The 21122-nt window shown below is 47.4% G+C and overlaps 1 protein-coding gene across 3 annotated transcripts in view; it reads right to left on the minus strand.

The window, feature by feature from the left end:
• UXS1 (UDP-glucuronate decarboxylase 1) overlaps positions 1 to 10778 on the minus strand; it is a 99365-nt gene extending 88587 nt beyond the window's left edge. Inside the window, exon 1 of one of the 3 annotated variants that reach the window (XM_064572674.1) lies at positions 10544 to 10778. In XM_064572674.1, coding sequence (XP_064428744.1) covers positions 10544 to 10637 — 94 coding nt within the window. In that variant the 5' untranslated portion in view covers positions 10638 to 10778. The remainder of the gene's footprint in view (positions 1 to 10543) is intronic. The other 2 variants (XM_064572672.1, XM_064572673.1) reach the window with 2 other exon arrangements.
• Positions 10779 to 21122: the final 10344 nt, after the last annotated feature.

A 21122-nucleotide genomic window follows, 5' to 3' on the forward strand; every position in this document is an offset into this window, starting at 1 on the left:
TCTCTTTAAAGAAATTCTGTCAATTCCTCATAGTGTTTTCTAAAAAGTATTAGTACCTGCAAGGTATAAGAGAACACAGTATCTCCTTGTTGCAAGTGCATAAAAATGAAACAGCAGGGTTAGATAGATGACTGTCCCCAAGCCACAGAATGAGTCGAATGAGGGCAAGTGAAACTGCCCTTCTCCAAAAACGGCCAACCCGGAATCATTCTTCTCACACGTAGCCTGCAGGAGCTCCTAAGACCCAAACATTTGTAGAACATAAAGCAAGGAAAAAAGGGGGGGGTGGGGAGTAGGCATTAACGTGGATTCAACGCATATGGAGAATCTGGCAACCGGGCCTGCCTGTTAAACATCTACTCAGGAAAGCTCTTCGACATCACAACAACCAGGCTCTTGATATCCCGGCCTACACAGCGCTACCACACACCAGGCCTAAAACCTGCCCAAGCATCTACACGAGGTAGCGGGATACCCGCGGGAGAGTGCAATATCCAGGCTAGATGGGCTGACCCCAAATGCAAAGCTGATTCTATCTGGCCCTGCCCTAATGCTTGCATATTTTGAAATATGTTCATTGCAATCTCTAACTTCTCATGCTGCATGAATTTTGATCAAATGTTTGTCTACTCAGCTCACTGAATGAAGTTTATGTGGAGGCAGACTTCAAATGCTGCCGTTAAGGACCAGAAGGACCTGCTCCTTGCACTGTCACCTCCATGTACATGGTCATGCTGGCACTTAGTACACCTTCAACCCTACTGTCCAAATCCTATTCATCCTCTGAAGTACCAACCCCTGGGCCTTGAGGGCATGCCCATTCCTTCCCAGTCCCTAGTCTCATTTCTCTCGTCAAACACCTTGGCCAGTGTCTTAAGAACTATGTGTGTGTGTGTGTGTGTGGCGGGGGGGGGGGGGGGGGGGGGGCAGGAAAGCTGTTGAAAATAAAGACTCCCAGGTCCTAAAATCTGTTTCTACCCTCAGAACACCTCTAACACCGAATGTGTGGCTTTTTCCCACACTAACAACCAATTCTCCAACTCTCTGGACACTCACTATGTGGGTGTCCAACAATTCAATTCAATTCTCACACCTCACACTAACAACCTAGAGTTAGGACAGACCCATGTTAAGGGCTCAGTCCCACAAGGCTGCCCCCACTTCAGACACCAATCACGAGTCCCTATACTTCTGATGAAGTGGCTATAAATTGGGGGTTTTCATGATCCCCCCCATCCTTGGGGTTGGTAACTTGCTAGAATGGCGCCAAGAACTCGGGCAAACAGTTTACTTACACGTACTGGTTCATTATAAAGGATACAACTCAGAAACAGACAAGTGGAAGAGATGCACAGGGCAAGGTATGGGGAGGGGACTGGACCGTCCATGCCCTCTCTGGCGTACTACCCTCCCAGTCCCCCGTTGCATTCCACAACTGGGGAGCTCTACAAATCCCACTGTCCAAGTTTCTGTAGAGCTCAATCTCCAGCACCCCATTCCCTTCCTGGAGGTTGGTGGGTGGGATCCTTCTTGTGACCGGCCCCATCCTGGCTACCCAGGAGCCCACCCTAAATCACTTCATTGGCATCAACTCAGGTGTGATCAAAGAGGGGTTCTCATGAGCAAAAAAAGACACTCCTATCACTCAGGAAATCCCAGGAGTTTTAGCAGCTTTTTGCCCACAGGGGACAAAGACCAAATATATTTTTCTCCACACCACACCAGGCATGAGAAAATAATTGCCATTCACTTCACAGAGAACAGTTAACACATATATAAAGGGTTCTTAAAAGTCCCTGGAAAAGAGGGGAGCCTGGCTGGCTCAGTGGGAGGAGGATGTGACTCTTGATCTCGGGGTCGTGAGTTCAAGCCCCATGTTGGGTGTGGAGCCTACTTAAAAAAAAAAAAAAATGAATGGGGAAAAAAAGAACCAACAACTCAATAGAAAAATGAGCAAACCCATAAACGGTTCTCAGAGGAAGATACATTAATAGCCCTTAAACATTTCAAAAGATGCTTCATGACACTCACAGTAAGAGAAACACAAATTAAAACAAGGAGATGCCATTTTTCAGACTGGTGAAAATGCAAACGTTTGCCGACAACCCCTGCTGGGGAGGCCGAGAGAACCAGCGGCCCCGGTGGGAGCGTGTGCACGGGTTTCTTCGCTGCAGCAGCCTTTGTGACAGCAACATCTCTGAAATCACTGAAACGCCTTCCGCAGGAGACAGGTGCGTGCACACGGGAGTGTAACACAGCTGTACAACAGCGAGGGCGCGTCTGCATGCGTCCGGCAGAGCGCTCGCTCTCCGCGAAAGGGAGGCAAAGAGTCTGCACAGGATGCTACCTGCTGGGTCAACACCCATAGTAAGGGCAGCATCCACACAGACTAATGTTAGTATCTGCAGAAAGATGGATAAAACACACTGAAAGGGTGCAGAAGGCTCGAGATTTCCCCAAGCAGCTAATTTTTAGGTACTTTGACTTTTGAACCACGTATATGGTTTAAATACTTTATCAGAAAGAAGAAAACTGAATACAAACCAAGAAATGAACTTTGACTTGTATCGGGTATTAAACAAAATTATCACAAGTAGCTTTTGAACATAATACTCTAACTGAACATCCTCAGTGGGACATATTGTGAGGACAAAAAGAACTACAGAGAAATCCTGAATTTGGTTAAGTTTGTTGTCAGTACGGTATTGACGTAGTAATTCTGAAACCGTTCTGTCTGTATGGTGTAGAGTCAATGACTTTTTACTGATGTCAGAAATGAGATTTTCACAGTGGGGAAAAAGGACACAGCAATATGGAATACGGGAAGGTAAGGAAGAAACCTGTTAAGATTTAAATTGGGCATATTGGCGTAAACTCATGATTGGAAAAAGTGTGTACGTTTCCTGGCTCTGTCCCCTGAAAGAGATGGGAGCAAGGACACATCGATGGCAATGCACACAACCAGGGCCCAGGTCCTGATTCCTTAACAATGTTCCCCAGTGAAAACAAGCAGGACTCCTTCAAGAAATAGCTAATTCCAAGACTGGGGCAGAGAAAGAACAAGATAAGCCTGGAACATCTGGAGATCAAGGAAGTGCTCAAAGACTCAAAGAATCTATGAGTCCACAAAGATTTTTTTGAAAGGGGGCAGGGGTGAACTAATTGGTGACCCCCTCCCCCAAAATATGTCCATATCCTAATCCCTAGAACCTTGAATGTGATCTTACTTGGTATGATATAAGTAAGGATCTTGAGACCAAAGATCACTCTAGATTATCCAGTTGGGCCCTAAATCCAGTGCCAAGTGTCCTCATACGGGGCACAGAAGAGATGTGACAGACAGGAGGCAATGTGATCACCCACAGAGGCAGATGGCGGGATGCATCCACAGACCAAAACATCTGGAGCCTTGAAGGAGCCTTCAGAGGGAGAGCGGCCTTGCAAGCACGTTGATTTCAGACTGCTGGCCTCCAAACTGTGAGATAATAAACTTCTCCTATATGAAAGCCACCTAGTTTGTCGCAATTTCTTAGAGCAGGCACAGGAAACTACCATAGAGAGTAAGCAATGAACGAGGGAGGCAAGTTCTTTCCAGAACAACACAAGTTTATAAACACAGAAGGGCTTACAGAATCAGAAAATCACCATTTTGGATTTCCCAAAGTAAAAACTGATCCAGGCAAGGAGCACCAATGGCCACTAAATGCATGGGCCAGACAAGAAGATACTCAGGGTTTCCAAGAATCACCCCAGGGACTGCGTACAGGAAAAAGGCACCTTTAAAATGAAGTGCGGTGACGGCCAGCCCTTCCAGGCATCCAACATATGATGAAGGGTGCAACCACCCTGACGGAATGCAAATCAACAAGCACTATTATAAAAAATGTCCAGCCAAATTTAATTGTAAGGAAACAATCAGATAAATCCAGAATTCAAGACGTTTAACAGGACAACTGGCCTGCGCTTTTTTAAAAGGTAAGTGTTATGAAAAATCAAAAAAAGTTAGAGATCTAACAGCCAAATAAATGCAGCATATAAACCTTGACTAATCCTAGAGTTAAAACAAAACAAAATAAAACAAAAACCCAGAAAAGGGTATCAAAGACGTGGATGGTACAGCTAGGGGAATTCAAACATGGACTGTATGTTAGACAATGTTATTTATGTTAATTTTTAGGGTATGAGATTATATAGAAGATGCTTTTAGTCTTAGGAGATCTACGTTAAAGTATTTAAAGGTAAAGTAATATTATGTCTGCAACTTTCAAATATTTCAACCAAAAAAATGTATACATTAAAACAGAGAGAAAGAACAAATGTGGGGGAAAAAAAGTAAATATGGGCAGAGGAGGATCTGGGTGTTTGTTGATTATTCTTTCAATAGAAAGAATAGAAAATAGGTGTGGAAATTCTTAAAATGATGAGCGCCCAACACAATTTCAAGGTGCCCCTCCCCAACCCCCAAGGAGGGATGGAAGGAAGATTCCCAGGCCCCTGCCTGGTGGGTATCAGGAGGATCCTGAGAACCTGCATTTAACAAGCGCGAGCTGATCGTCACGCTCAGGTGAATCGGAACCAGCACCTGGACTGTTTGCTTGTTTTTCCCCTACCTGTTCTCCCTGGAGTCTGCTGGCATCACGATGCTAACTCCCTGTGTCTCCCTGGCAGCAGGCCAGTGGATGTTTACTGAGGAATTCACGAGGACAGTCCCTTAGCCACGTGGGGCTGGTCAGCTTAAGGGCAAAAGTATTCTAAGGGAAGCCCAACTCAGACAAGGCTGACGTCTGTTCCCATAAATGCAAGCAACATGTTTCTGTATGGTTTTCAGGATTTCATTCAGTAGCTTTCCTCCTCAGTGGAATAAGAGCAATAGGATAGAAAGGTACCACAAATGCAGTGTCATTACCGCAAGATCCACAATACACCAAAAATTAAGTGAATATTACTGGACATCACAACTCTAGATTTCAAGAGCTGAAGGTAAAAATAATGGCTCCTAAACTCACAACATCAGCAGGTAGACTTCTTTTTCATTCTTGCTTAAGGTCTGAGCCTAGGTAGATGGGTAAAGGGTAACAGAACGAGGCTAGCAGAGGCAGGCAGTGGGGAAGGCCGGGCCACACCCCGGGGGGGTCAGGAATGGTCATGCCTGGTGCATCTGGAAATGGGGTGACAAAGCCACTGAGACAGAGGGTCTGACTTTCAAATTTGTCTAAACAACAGGACGAGTGGCAGCTCCACTCCCCAGCCTGGCAAAAGATGGGCGGGCAGCCCCATCTCTGGGGAGGGGGTCTCGGACTGGGGAGCCAGGTCCACCTGGGATGTTGATTAAAGTACTGCTCAGACGGGAAGCCCTGTACCCACTGGGCCCCCAGACACAGGCAGCTGAGGCTCCCCATCCGGCAGAAGCCTGGAAGAGCCTTGTCACCAGAGCTCAGAGACCAGAGGACAGACCTATGGTACTCCTCCCAAACAGGAGCAGAAAACCTAGGGCCACCAGAATGCCAAGGAAAGCCTCGCACAAGAAAAGTGGGAAGGGACCTGGAGGGAAGAGACTCTTTAGTGAGAAAGAGCAAACAAAATTTCCAAGAAGAGAATACAACCATGAAATGAAGACCACATTTTAGTTTTTTTTTTTTAATCCAGAGAAAAAAAGAACTCCTATAAATGGAAAAACAATAGCAAAACTAAAAATTTTTAAAAATCACTAGAAGCGTTAAAATACAAAGCGGAAGTTTCCAAAAAGTAGAGCAAAACTTTTAAAATGGGGGGAAAACAGGAAATAAAAGGACTAGAGTAGGCAATACTACATCAGCATAATAATATTCCAGAGAGAAAAAACACAGAACAAAGGAAAGGAAACAACCAAAGAATAATTTAAGAAAATCCCCAGAACTGAAATGGAAGAGTTTCTGGATTACCAGGGGGCTCTGCAGTACCCAGCACACACGGCACAGAGGCATGCAAGGCGGGCCTCATGCACCTCAGACCACAGGGGACAGGTGGGTCAGGGCAGGCTCTGCTGAGCTGCAGCAACGAGCAGACCCAGACCCTAGGACGCTTAAAAACAAAGATGCATTCTTCAAGTTTATGTCACTCTAAGGGAGTTGGGGGGCTGTGCACTGAGCACCATCACCTTGAATGATGCCGGTTATCAAGCCAGAGGGGAGGAAACGTTCATGACTACTCACTGGGCCCCAAAGTGAAGCAGGGTCCCCGCCTCCACTCCTGGGCACGGTGACTGCAGGAGGCTGCCCGGGTCTGGGAGTAAGGAAAAGGCCAGGGGACAGAAAGCTGGAAAGAGGTGGTCAACGATGACTATCATGGGCCAAAAGAAGATCCTGCAATCTTCCAGAAGGAAAACACAAGTCCCATGGAAAGGGACGGAACAACTTGTTGAAACAACTTGTCAACACTAGAAACCAGAAAGTAAAGGAACAATTCCTGAAAAGTTCTGAAGGAATCTTTTTCTAGAATTCAACATTATCAATCTATCAAGTAAAGGTGAAGAAAGACACTTAGATGGTCTCAAGATTCTCCTTCAATGCACGTCCAAGTGAAAGAAGTGTGAAATAAGCATGGGGAAGTCAGGGGACAGTGCGTCTGTGATGGGCAGGGCAGGTCTGAAGGCTCTGGGGGCCCTTCTTCAGGAAGGCAACCCGTCAAAAGGTCCTGCTGCTCCTGAACATCTTGGGGAAAGACGCAAACAACTGACAAAGCATTTGGAGCTGAATCAGAAATAGTACATAGAAAATTTTAAAAAAAAGAAAGAAAGAAAAGAAAAGTCAATGATTAGCTCCAGGGAAAACAAAAAGTCACGCACAGCATTCCTCACTAGCAATCAGAACAGCATTTAGTCAAACACACGTATTCTAAATGTTTATCTCAAAATTACACCACATCTACACTGGCGATGGTGAACATGGTGGGGCGGGGGGGGGGGGCGGGTAGGGCAGGTTAAGAGAATAAACAATCATCTTCCAAAGAATAAAGTCACTAGGTAATACCTACAAATGACAAATCAGCAAGCATATCATTCTATGGCACAAAGACAAATATCAAAATCAGCGAACAGAAGTTAAGGGCTTGCCTCTGGGTGGGGGAAAATAGAGGAAGGGACTCTGTTTTGCCTAACAAACCCTGCAGAGGCTATTGACTTTTCAAACTATTTGCATGTTAAAAAAACACGAAAGGTAATTCCAGCTGAGCCTCTGCCTGGGGAGCCTCTGCCTAGTAAGTAGGCATGATTTTCAATCAGACCTCTGAGCTCTTCCAAAGAGCTAATAGCACTGATCCAAGTGCTACCAGGGCTGAAACACTTAAGAGACAATCCCTGTCCTCAAGGATCGGGAATTTTATTGAGAAGAAAACACAGGCGTGTGCAGTGCAAGGTGGCACGGTCTCACTCCCCTAAGCATGGTCCAGAATGTTCACTGAGAGGAGGAAGGGAGACTCTGGCCCAAGTAGGCAAAAAAAGAAAAAAAAAAAAAAACTGTTGAGAAAGATCCAAGTGGAAGGAGAAAGACTAGCAGAACTTGAGAGAGAAACAGGCAGTGCACTTCCAGAACTGGGACTGAGGGTGTGTGTTAAGTGGGAGTGTGGACAGTTTTTTCAAAGAGATTTCACTCCTAACAGGAAGGGCAAGATTGTCAATGGGCTCCCTGTTGACTTATATTTTCAGTGTCCTTGGACACTACCAATCAGGAGCCCGGTAACGTTCCCCCTGCACCCCACCCCCACCCCTCCGCACTGTCTCAGGCATACCATCCCTGCTCATTAGCAACACTGATCCACCCTATTCTTGAGCCCCTCAAAACTAAAATCACAGATTTTATAAGCTGACCCAAGGCCTCTCCCAAGCTGGCCCACTCTGGCCCCTGTCTGCTGACCAGCCTCATCACTGTACCTTGTTTTCACGCTCCAAGAACACTACCCTTCTTTAAAGATTTTATTTTTATTATTTATTTGATAGAGAGACACAGCGAGAGAGGGGACACAAGCAGGGGGAGTGGGAGAGGGAGAAGCAGGCTCCCTGCAGAGCGGGGAGCCCGACGCGGGACTCGATCCCAGGACCCCGGGATCATGACCTGAGCCGAAGGCAGTCGCTTAACCGACTGAGCCACCCAGGCGCCCAGAACACTACCCTTCTTTGCATTCCTGTAGCACTCCCTGTTCTTGGCTGCCACAGGACCTCTGCACATGCTGTTCCTTCTGGAACACATTCCCTCCTAGGCCTCCTGATTCTATACATCCTTCAATTCTTAGCTCGAGCCTCAACTCCTCATGGAAACAAATGTCCCTGATTCCTCTATTTTTTTTTACTTGACAGAGAGAGAGAGAGACAGTGAGAGAGGGAACACAGGCGGGGGGAGTGGGAGAGGGTGAAGCAGGCTTCCCGAGGAGCAGGGAGCCTGATGCGGGGCTCAATCCCAGGACCCTGGGATCATGACCTGAGCCGAAGGCAGACGCTTAATGACTGAGCCACCCAGGCGCCCCTCCCTGATTCCTCTAATTCAGGAGTCCCTGTCATAAGTTCTCATGCATTCCTCTCCTTCATACCAGTTTGTAAATTAACCCTCATTGGGATGATTATCTAATTCTTGGCCACTTTACCTTCTAGACCAGTGGTCCCCAGGCCACAGCAACAGCTTCCCAGGGGAAGCTATGAGAAATGCACATCCCAGACCTACTCAATCAACAACTTGAGGTGGGAGGCAAAAATCTGTGTTTTGAAAACCCTCGAGGCGATTCTGATGCACACTCCAGTTTGAGAACTACTGCTCTAAGTGCCAAGATGGCACTTCCCAGTGTCCCCTGGCACCCACGGTCACAGACAATGGTAAGGACTTGGCAAGATTTCCCAGTGCAATGGATGGTGAACAACTTTCCATGGCTCCCTAGATCCCCTTTTATTAATTCTAAACACCTCTGTCCAACTTTAGAAGTCCTATAATCAACACTGAGCCTGATGCAGACCTGGGTTCTACCCCCACATCCCTGGCCTTTTTGGGTTCAAAACTTGGCTCTCTATCGTTTGTCATCTGTGTAATCATCCATAAATGTTACTAATTTCTCTTGGTCTTAATTTCCTCACCTCTAAAATGGGAATAACCATAGTATTTCCTAAGATTGTTGAGATAATTAAATAAGCCAATGAGACTCATGCCTGCACATACACGTAAACACTCAGCAAATTTAGGTATTATTATTTCATAACAATAATTATGCAATTTTAAGTGATCCTTCCCCTGGTCAGCTTTCTTACTCAAGATTGACCACAAACACTTAAGGGTAGCTTTCTCCCTTTCAAACTACTCACATCTAATTCCCATCCCCGGCTTCAAACTGTCTAGGATCTAAGAGCCCTGCTGGAGCTTTCTCTGCTCCACCTCCTGGAAGAGCAGGGCTATGCTGGACAGCCTGGGTCTGAATAACACACGTCCTCCTAGAGCTCAATTGAAGTCACTTTCTCAAGTCCCCTGTCACCTCTGGAATCAGATCTTGGTAACTAAACCGGTTAGCAGGTTGTTTGATTTAAGAGTGTTATCTGTCTGGTGGCTAGGATTCAAACGGAGCTCACACTGGGAGCTATTTCTAGTCCAACTGTGGTAGTTGGTAAACTATTAATAGCAACAATTAAAATATACTCCCATCCAGTAGATCTTTAAAAAAAAAAAAAAAAGCAAGCAAGCAAAGGACAGTTTCCGCCTCTAAGAAGACAAGGGTCTACCACCTGCCTGCGAACTGCCCCTCCTGCCCTGTCTCAGGCAGAGGCTGGGAGTCATGACTGAGACGAGAACCGTACACACCGTATACAGCAAAGCGCCGCCCTGGGTCTCCCTGCGCTGCGCCTCCCCACGGGGCCGACCCGCCGCGCCCCGGGGACCCCGCGCACCCGGACATCTGGGCGCGGCCACCGGCCGGCGGGGGCCAGCAACACTTGGCTCCCCAGTAGTTAAATGCTGAGTAATTTTCCTGCGGAGCAAACAGTCGAAGCGAGGGCTCTGCCAACGGCAACAGTATTTTTATCCTACTTAACCAACACGGCGGCACGGCCGCGGCTGTTCCCAGGGTGTCCTCGCGCGGCACGCTCGGGAATCGCCGGCTGGACCCTCACCGGCTGCCGGGGCGACGTGGACAGCAATCCCACGCGTCGGGGGGGGTGCGGAGGCAGCGGGCTGAGGCCGCGCGCGCGAGGTCGGCGGAGGCCGGAGGCGTCTCGCCGCGCAGGGGCCCGGCTGTCCCAGAGCCCCGGGGCAAGGACCCCTCCGCCCGGCCGCCCGGTCTCCGCGCCGGGGCCTAAGCGCTGGAGGGTCTGCGCCCAAGTTGGCCAGCTGCTTTGCCACAAGAGCGGAAAGGGGGAGACCGGTCCGCAACCCCCGAAAAGGGGTGAAAGCAGGGAGCGCAGGTCCCGCCCGGTGCGCGACGGGAGACCGGACAACAGGGCCGCTCCGGGGCCGCACGCAGCCCGCCGGCACCCGGCCCCGCCACCGCGGCGCCCGGGAATGAATGGGGCTCCCTGCCGGCCCCGGCGCGAACTCACAGGCTACGTAGGCGAGCAGCGCGATGCCCAGCAGCAGCTTCATCCTCCTACGGTTGACGGCAGACACGAGGCGCAGGAGCGCCTTGCTCACCATCCCCAGGAGCCGCGCGGGTCCAGGGCCCTACCGCGCGGGGGCCGCCTGCTGCACAATGCGCGGCGGCTGGGACGGCGGCGGCAGCGGCGGCAGCGGCGGCAGCGGCGGCGGCAGCGGCGGCGGCCCCGGAGAGCCCCGCCCCCTGCCCCCGGCCCGCGTGGTCCCGCCCCCGCGCGCCGGGTTTCCTGCTGGTGGCACCACCGCGCACGCGCGACTCCGCCTCCGCCCCGCCTCCTCCCTCGCCCTCCCAACGCCCCGCCCCTCCGCCCCTCTCCCCGCAGGCGCAATTGCGGCTGCTAACTCAGTTTTCGAAGAATGTGGCTGCGAGCCGGGGGCGGGGCTGGGCGGAGCGGGCGCGGCGCATGCGCGAGCCGGCATATTTTCCCCAGAGGTGCAGCTGGGATTCTGTACCTAAGAGGTGCGTTCCCTACCCGAGGGTGGGTTCGCGGTCGCTGGGTTTCCGAAGCCGGCCCAGCGGGTGGCAAGCGGTGGGCAGTCATATGTGGCGATGAAAAGAAATATTTATGCTAAATTTAGCCATGTCTTTGAAGTCCTTAGAACGCCTCTTTCAGAAAGTTGACTAGTTCTGTGGGCTGTCTTCAGTAACAATAGCGGCAGCGAAAATTATTAATCCTCTAAACAGTGCTAAAGTCAAACCGATGCGTTGCTTTTTTCACTGCTATGATGGACTGGGATGTCTTTCTTCTAAAAATAGTTTGTTATTATTATGAAAACGTAATGCTGGTGGTATAAGGATAAACCAGGAAAAGGAAGGAATGAAACCGCGCTTTGTCTCTGCCTCTAGAAAAACACTGAACGTGTCAGCACGTGTGTTTCATTCCAAGCTTTTTGTTGAGTGTATATATAGTCAAGTAGTTAGGGAGGTGAACTGCGGTGGTGTACAGATTACGTGTGTGGTGGCTGAATGTATTTATTCCATAAGCATTTATTGAATGCCAGCTACAAACAAGGAAATGTGTCCTAAGGTACACAGATACCAGAAGTTCGTCATTGGAGCTGCAGAAAGCTGGCCCTGACAGAGAAGAAAAGATGGTACGGACAGACCTGTGATGCCAAGTCAGATGAGACCCAGAAAATGTTGGGGAGCTACTAGCTAGAAGTGCTGATACTCAGCCACAGGGAGAAATCAGAGGAGCCAGCAGCGTCCTTGGAATGCCAGGCCGTTTTGCCAAAATCAAATACTTTGTGTTAGCTTTATTAGAAATCTCCAAGAATAATAAACAACTAGCAATAAATCAAAGCAGTCATATGTTACAGCCTTGAAACTACACAGAGCAAATGCTGTGATTGTGTGATTCAAATACAACCTTCCCCTCATCCCTGGGCTCCCCCAGTAACTTGCTGAGAATCACTGAATGGGAGGAAACATGCTGAGCAGTTTTGCCATGGGAAGAGCCATCCTGTCATGCTGCCCACAAATGGAGTGGACTACTTTCAAGAAGCCCAGATCCCAGTCTGAAGTATCAAAGGAAGCTGCTGGGTGACACTTCCTTTACTTCCTTTGGAGGCAGAGAGAGCCCTACTGTGGGAGCCAGAAGCCTAGGTTCCCACAGTGGCAGGGTTTCTAGAGCCCACCTGTGAGCCTGGAACAAACCGCTTTTTGCCTGTGAATCTTAGTTTACCTATCATTAACATTCTGGGTTTGGGTTCCATCTATGACTTTGCACTGAAGCGCCTAGAGCAGGCAGGGCTCTGGGCTCCTCTGATTTTAGAATACTGTGATTTTTAGATTAAAGGTGAGGAGCAGAGATGTGAGAAAAGATTTTGTTGACACTCGCCCTACTGGGAAAATCAGATTGGAGCTGTGAGTAGATTTCAAGCATATTTGGTTAGTAGGCAGGGTTTAGTTGATAGGTATCCACCAATTCAAACAGGGCCGCATTGTGAAATACACGCTATTTCTCTACAAAACTGAATCACATTCCTAGTTGAGCATTTTTTCTGCCACTGTATACCATTGTCACGTTCTCCTGCCCCACCAGAGTAAGTATTTGGAAATGTCATCAGCTGCTGCTGCCATCATTACCACCAAGAAAGCTGTTGGTGGCCCGGGACTCTGATTTCCAGCCCAACCAAAGCCAGAACTGGGGAGTAGGTGATAGTACACATTGTGCCCAGTGGAAGTGCAAAGACACAAGGGAAAGGACGTGCCGAAGAGGCCCTCCAAACTCATCAGGGAAACCGTGGGCTTGGGTCTGTCATTCCCTCTGCCCCTCTTCTCTGTTTCCCCTTGTCTTTTTCCAACCGGCCCACCTCCATTTCCCCCAACAAGTCTAGGCTCAAGTCCCCACCCCCACCTTGCCCTTGCTATCAAGGACTTCATTCTTCCTATGGATATGTTAACAAGAATATTTTTGAGCAGTTACTAGTTCCAAGGGGTAACTAAAAACAAAATCATAATACGGCTCCTGTCCTGGATTGCTAAAAACCTAACAAGGGCAGGAAACAACATTCATTACACCTCTATCACAGGCCAGAGACTGTTACGCCAGGTGCTTTGACATGTGGGCTCTTGTAAGTCCTATAACAGCCCTGTGGTATAGGGGTGCTGTTGCTGTGGCTGAGTTTAATAGAGGAGGGACGGAAGCCCCGAGAGTTTAGGCAGTAGCTGGGAGCCTGGGAATGGGGTTTTAGCCCATGCCTTTCCCCTAGGCCAGGATGTTTTTTGGCGGGAGAGTGAAGACAAGCGCAGAAACAACTGTAATTCCTGGTAGCAAGTGGTGAGTGCTGTGGGACAGGCTCCGTGGATGGTGAAGGAATTTCACCAGACAGACACACTGCCCCTTGGGAGTATGGGGCACCCGGTCCGCGGGTACATGCTCACCCAAGTTGGGTAGCAACAGCTCCAGCGCGAGTGTTTATACCATGGAAATGAGCAGTGGCTATAATTCAGGGCTACTACTTCTTTCTCCTTTTTTTTTTTTTTTCCCTTTTAACCAGCACACCTCTGCGTCCAGGAAGAGCAGGGAGAGGAAGTTTGGCAGAATAGGAGCAGCATGAGCAGAATTTGAAAGCTCAGGTAAGATTTTTACTCATGCACCTTGAGCAGCGGTCTTGCTCAGGAAATAGCAAGGACAGGGGCGCTGGGGAGGGAAAGGATCCCAGAGGACACAGTGGGGATGTTTGGTCGGCTGGAGGGGCAGGGATTGAAAAGAGAAGATACAAATGTTGGAGGGGAAAGATTCTGGAAGGCCTTGAGGGTTAGTACAAATAAGGAGTCCGTCAGGTCCTGGTCAAGGGTCACTTTCTTTGCTGGCTACTTACCGTTCGCCTCAGCCTCCATCTGTACTTGGGGTCTCTGTTCTGTTCTGTGGGGCTGGGAGTGCGCTCACTGCATTGTCCAGCCACTGGCAGGATCTGCCCCTCGGAGGTCCTGGTGGAAGACCGGCAGGAAGACACATCTTCTGCTTCTGGCTCCCAAGGGTGGCCATTGCTAGTGGTTGCTGGAAGTTGCTAGCATTAGCCATTTGCTAGCAAAGGTGGGTGATTCCAGACCCCAGCAGTCCAGAGCATCTTGTCAGAGAATCAAGGCTTCTCTTCCAGGTGATTCCAGGGCTGATCAGCCCCAGCCATTCACTGCTTCTCATCTCTGGGTATCACTCCATTCTTCCTGATGCCTCCAAAATCCCTCTTCTTTGTCTTCTTAAGCCTTCCAACAGCATTGTCACCAATCTCCTGTAATACATTCCTTCTGTTTGAAATACTTAGAATAGTTTTCCGGAGGAGACCTTGGCCGACACATCTTCCGCTAAGGTATTTGAGAAAGCAGAGTGGGTCCAGGTTTACCCTGGAGCTGTGTGTCGTGATGCTCTCCTCCATGCCACGCCAGTTCTGCCCCAGGTCACTGCTGGTTTCCTGCTGGGCACTGATCCTGGTATCTGCCCTGGAGTCCCTTTGTAGAGGACATGACTGCCACGGGTCTTGGGAGAGGGACAGACGGGAGGTAGGTCTTTGTTTCCCGCCCCACCGTCACTCCGGCATGGGTGAGTGCACTAGACCTTCAGTCAGGCTTGGGGATGCAGGAGGGTTTAATATGCCAGCCAATGAACAGTTTGAAATTGCATATCTAACATTCCCATTCTTATGAGTCTTTTTTAAAAAAAATACACTTTATTTTTTTGAGCAGCTTTATACTTCAAAAAAAATAATAATAATAACAGCTATAGACTTGCAGAAAAATTGAGAAAGTAGTACAGAGCTTTCCCAGGCCCCCATTTTCCCCTGTCATTGACGTCTTGCATTCACATAGAATTTATGTCCCTTCACGTCAACTTCATCCTGTCAACATGATCTGTTGACTGTCTGATGGCCTTGCTGGCTTGGCTAAGGTATATTTGTCAGGTTCCTCCGCTGCACAGCTATTGTTTGTCCCCTTCCTATCCTGTCCTCCTTACAGGAAAGCTGCTCTGCATAGCCTACACGTGCGAAGCGGGAAGTTATGCACCCCCTCCTTGAGGGAGTCCTATCTGTATACATTATCTGGGATTCTCCATTAAGGGAGTCTTGCCTCATCAAACCCATTCATAAATACCCAATTATTTAATTATCCAGTCCATCATCCTTACTTTCTGGCACTGCAAGTGCTCCAGGTTCAGCTTGTATATTTCCTGCCCCAGTCCCGGAATGCGTTCCTCCTGATGTCTCCAACTCCAGTCCGTTGCCACGTGGATCCCTCTAGCCTCCTGCCCCCCCCCCAACCCCGCCGCTCCTCCCAGAGAGAACCTGGCTCCTGCCATCCACCGTCCATTTGCTTCATCATCTGATTATATTACTCACGTACAGCAGTGTCACCTAAGAGTTCTTTGACCCTGCACCACCTGGGGATGGCCATCTGCAGTCTTCCGTCCCTTCCCCCCTTCACACACATACACACACACACCTGTCTTCTCCTTTCTCCTCTGCCCTTCCCCCCATGCTCAGACACCCCCTCCAATCCCACCCCAACCCTGGAATTCCTATTTATCTCTATGCAGTGCACTTTGTTTCCCCTTGTTTAGTCCATACCCTGGTGGCCTCCCCTTCCTATCTTTCTAAGCAAATATAGTTCCTCTTCTACGAAATACTCTGGTGTCACCTGTAAAATATCTTCCCAAGCCCGATTAGGCTCAGGGGCTGGTCTTTAGTCTGTAGACATGGGGTGTAACCACCCCCCATCCCCAGGGCAGCAGCATCCATTGTCCACCAGGTCTCCTGGCAGCAAAAGCCAGACCAGGAACGGCCACGGGAGGAGCACAACAGCCCAGGTAGACAGGAGCAGGAACATGCCAGGAGTCATGGTAGAAAGGGCATGGAGATAAATTTGAGGGTTATTTCAGAAGTAGAACAGTGGAAGTTCTAGTTGATTGTAGAGGTCAAAGGGGAGAAAAATTAATCACATAAAACTCTCATGTCGTATGCCGGGGTGACAGGTTTTCGTGAGGTGTTACTCAGTGAAGACTGAAAGTATTTTTCCGGGCAGGTGTTTGCATTTTAATGAGACTCCTGGTCTAGAATTCAGAATTGGCGACGAGGTTTCAAATGCATGCCAACTGCAGTAGCAACGTAGGGGTTGCCTGAAGCAGGAGTTAGGAAGGGCTCCTGCATCCAGATGCAGCAGGGGACAGGCTGTGATGTTCGTGCTGCCTGCGTGGCTGGGCAAGAGTGGGGCAGGGCCTGGGAGACCCAGGGCTCTTTTGGTTGTCCTGGTTCTATCTGCAAGTTTCCTTGTAGTTCAGGGATGTTTTAGTGAATTATAAGTACTAAAAACTACCTTTGGAAGAGATTATTTGGAGCAGAGCCTCCACATCATATCCTACAAGCAGCATCCTTCCTCGTCCAGTGTAAAGGCAGTCCTCTATTCCAGACTCGAATAACCAAGGAGCTGGAAGACAGCATGGTAATAATGAGCTCCTGAAAACTGACCTAGGACTTTGGTCAGAGCACTGTCCTATAAGACAACAGTAAACTAATCAGTTACTCAGTGGATTAGGTATCAGCCACTAAACCATGCTTTTTAGACCTATGATACTTTATATATTAGGGAAGAAAGCTTAAAATGAGAATTTTTAGGCACAAAGAGTGGTCAGGAGAGAAAATTCTCTGTGTGTGTATGTGCACACACACACGCATGTGCATGTGTGTAAGCAAGCACCTGCATGTGATCTTCAGAAGCAGAGAATGCAAAATATGGCATTCTCATAAGAAGCAGGAAAAAAGCCTTTCTTTCTCAATACACCTTACTTCTATCTGGCAGGAAGTTGTCATAGTAAATATATAAATCTATGTTGTCTGTGATATTGTGAGATTGATCAGTGCACCACCTGCACAACTGTATGTGGTATACATGGCCAGGAGTGGGGTGAGATGTAGTGACACAGCAAGAAGGTAGGGGAGAAGACAGTAAGAAAATGGTTTCCCGGGGCGCCTGAGTGGCTCAGTTGGTTGAATGACCGACTCTTGATTTTGGCCTAGGTCACGATCTCAGCATCGTGAGATCGGGCTCGTGTCGGGCTCCGTGTTCAGCACGAAGTCAGCTTGTCCCTCTCCCTTTGCTCCTCTCCCCTGCTTCCTCTCTGTCTCTGTCTCTCTCTCTATCATAAATAAATAAATAAATAAATAAATAAATAAATAAATAAATAAATAAAATATTAAAAAAAGAAAATGGCTTCCCTGTAAGCATATGAAGCCATGGAGTTATAACAATGAGACCTGCTCTGAGTGAGTTTTCTGGAACACAACTAATTATCACTGAGTAAAGCACTTCGAGCAGGCAAGCATCTGATGCATGAAAACACAGGCATAAAATAGTCCGCGTCTTCACATCTTCCACTTGTACTTCACTGACTGGACCCCTAGTCGATGACAGCAGCTTGGAAGGTTGGGATGGGACAGAATTAAGTAGGGGACGAGGTAAGCAGCCATGACAGTACCCTGTGATTGTAAAATAATAGAACTCATAACATAGGTGTGAAGATAGTTCTACAGACATTTTGAAGAGCGTGATAATTTTGAAGGACAGCATACATTTAGACATATGTTTAAAAAAAATCAGTTACTTTATGTTGTACTTCATGTGCAGCTTCCTGATTGCTTTTCAATTACCAACATCAGGGGAAGGCAGAGACCTCAGGGGGGTAGAAGATCTCCAGCTTAAGGTAGTGTCAGAACTCCAGGCTGAGATGGGGAATTTTTCAGTGTTAATGGGACAACACGAAAGTGTTTGGGCAGAATAAAATCCAGAGTGGGAAGGGGGAGCAGACAGAAGATCCAGTACAAGTAGATGTCAGTTTATTTCATTTTAAAGGTAAGTAAGCCTTGTTTCCTATACAAGTTCAAGGTGAAGCATTAAGCAGTGATAACATAGCAGCTCAAGAAATTGCCAGAGGCCTTCCCTCCCTTCATATTCCAGGGTCCTGAATGCTGGGTTTGCTTAAGGGAGATGTTCACTGGAAAAGAACTTCAAAAGAGATATCCCTAGGTGAATGGCTAAATAAAATTAAAATAAAGTAACACTACCCAGATGTTCATAGTGCATGAATGGATAAACAAAATGTGGTATGCATGCAATGGAATGTTATTCAGCCTTGACAAGGAAGGAAATTCTGACACAGGCTGCATCTTGGAGGAAGCTTGAGGACATTGTACTAAGTGGTGAAATAAGCCAGTCACAGAAGAACAAACACTGCTCGACTCCATATTACGAGGCACGTGGAGTCGACACCTTCATAGAGGCAGAAAGTAGAGTGGTGGCTGCCAGAAACCGAGGGAGAGGAGAATGGGGAGGCATAGTTGATGGGTCATTAGGACAGATGAAAAGTTCCGGGAACGGATGGGGGCAATGGTCGCACAACAGTACAAAAGCCCTTAATGCCCCCAAACCATGTGCTTAAAAATGGTGAAAAGGGTAAATTTCATGTTATGTGTATTTTACCACAACAACAAAAAAAGAGGATCACTCCTACTTTCTATCCTCACTTGAAAGTGATAAGAATCTGAATGTCGTGACCTTGTAATTATGTAACAGAAATGTGGCTTTTCTGGTTGGGTATTCTCTTCTGGTACAATAAATGTATTCTTACAATTTTTTTGTCTGTTTTGTTCATTTTTATTTTTTATTTTTTTAAATTTTTTTATTATGTTATGTTAGTCACCATACATCATTAGTTTTTGATGTGGCGATCCACAATTCATTGTTTTCGTATAACACCCAGTGCTCATTGCAATACGTGCCCTCCTTAATACCCATCACCGGGCTAACCCATCCCCTCACCCCCCTCCCCTCTAGAACCCTCAGTTTCTATTCTTACAATTAAAAAAAATAACACTAAGATACCCACCAGAGCCCTTTCGAAGATGTCTGCCAAAGTCTCCCTAAGGAAATCCTTCTGAATTATTTTATCAAACAGAGGTGGTTATTTACTTTGTGGTTTGCTGAAATTAAAGCAATGTCATACTACAAAGAAGCATGAGCCTTGTAGAGTAGCCTGTAACATTGCATACACAATTTGTATGAGCTCTTACTGAGAAGTTCCTTTTAGTTGGCTTGAGAAGCCTTCTGAAGCTTTATAGAACATAAAGGTATGTGTGTCTGATTACATTGTGGTCACTACTGTGAGCAGTTCAGCATCTGACCCTTCCTTTATCCTCACGGCAACATCCTTTCTTTGGGAAAAAAAGAGGACATATTATTGTAACTTGTGCATGTTGTCATAGGCATTGGTGACAGCTTGGAGCACTCAAGAATTTTTTTTTTTTTAAGATTTTATTTATTTGACAGAGAGAGAGGGAACACAAGCAGGGGGAGCGGGAGAGGGAGAAGCAGGCTTCCCGCCGAGCAGGGAGCCCGATGTGGGGCCCGATCCCAGGACCCTGGGATCATGACCTGAGCCGAAGGCAGACGCTCAACGACTGAGCCACCCAGGTGCCCCTCAAGGATTTTTCTGATGCCCATACTCTTATGTCCCCTTCTGCTGAGAAGAGAGATGTATTTATGCATGGTACCATGAGAAGGCATGGTAAGCCTTCCTTAGCAATTTAGACTAACATTTTCTGTAACAGAGAGCTCTGCATTACCCTACCAAAGGATGGCTTGCAGCCACACCGTGGGTGAGGACGAGAGGGCACAGCATTTCATATTTAAAGTCAAACGAATGCAGATTCCAATTCTGACCCCACAGCCGATGCGGCTCTGGACATGGTACTTAGCCTCCATCTATAAAATGTGTTGACTAGTACATACCTTTCAGGGTTGCTGAGAGGGTTGGAGACAGTATGCATAAGAACACACAGTGCCTGCCATGGAGATGACACTCCATTAACACCAGTCACTCTTGGCTTTTATCAGTGCTGTCTTTGTTAGAGCGTTTGCTCAGAAGAGCTGGCTCTTACAACAACAAATACGCATTGGTAAAAAGTGTTCTTCCTCAAAACTTTGACACTAACGCTAGATCGAGAGCATCAATAACGAGCAATAGGATTATTGGTTGATGTCAATAAAATCCTTCACATCTGGACTTGCTAATGCTTTGAACTTTTCTGATGATTTCCTCCCTATTTTTCACATTGTCAGGAACAGAAATGTTATGCGGAAAATGTGATCTCTAAGGCATGCTGACAATTGCCTTCACTAAATGAGGAAAAAGGAAATATCTATTTTTACATGGGTTATATCACCTTATAAAGATGATCACACACAGCAGATGTTGCAAAAATGCAGGTCGTGACTTAACAGTGGGTGCCACAAGGAAGTTGGTCACCAAGAGAAGTGTCACACTCACCCTCCTCATCCCTGAAGCAGTTTTTCATCAGATTAGAATAATGGAGACTTCAGGTGTGGTGTTATTACTCTTACAGCTATATCTGTCTTAACATTTGAAAAGCAAATGTTTTCACCCAAGTGAAGGTTGCTGGCAATCGATAAACTCAGTAGTACTGTTAAAACAGTTACAGTTGCAAATGACAAAATTGAAACTTGTCTGTCCTCAAAAGAAGGAAGCTGGAATTATTCACAAAATCAAGGGAAGGACAATAAATACTGGGACCTTTGGGCCTAGAACTGGGAGCTCAATAACTGTCTCTCTCTCTCTCTCTCTCTATATATATATATATCTCTACCACATTCACATGGACAACCCACACATAGGCACGCACACTTGAATTCTCTTATCCTGAATAGCATTGCCCCTAAAGAAAGGAAGCATGGCCCAGAGGAGTTCTAGGATTACTATACAGGGTCAACAAGCTACAGCCTTCTGACCTCCTGCTTTTGTATTGCCTACATGTCAAGAATGATTTTACATTTCAAATGGTTAAAAGCAATCAAAAGGAGAATACTATTTTGTGACATGAAAATGATATGAAATATACATTTCCGTGTCTATCAAGTTCTATTGGAGCATAAACACACTCATTCATTTGGTTGCACCGGCATGGCAAGGGCAGGGTTGAGTAGGCACAACAGAGACCATCTATGACACTCGTCACATT

Source organism: Mirounga angustirostris, unplaced genomic scaffold, assembly GCF_029215605.1.
Source record: "Mirounga angustirostris isolate CCGP_5_RB_7025 unplaced genomic scaffold, mMirAng1.0.hap1 SCAF_10, whole genome shotgun sequence".
NCBI classification, from domain to species: domain Eukaryota; kingdom Metazoa; phylum Chordata; class Mammalia; order Carnivora; family Phocidae; genus Mirounga; species Mirounga angustirostris.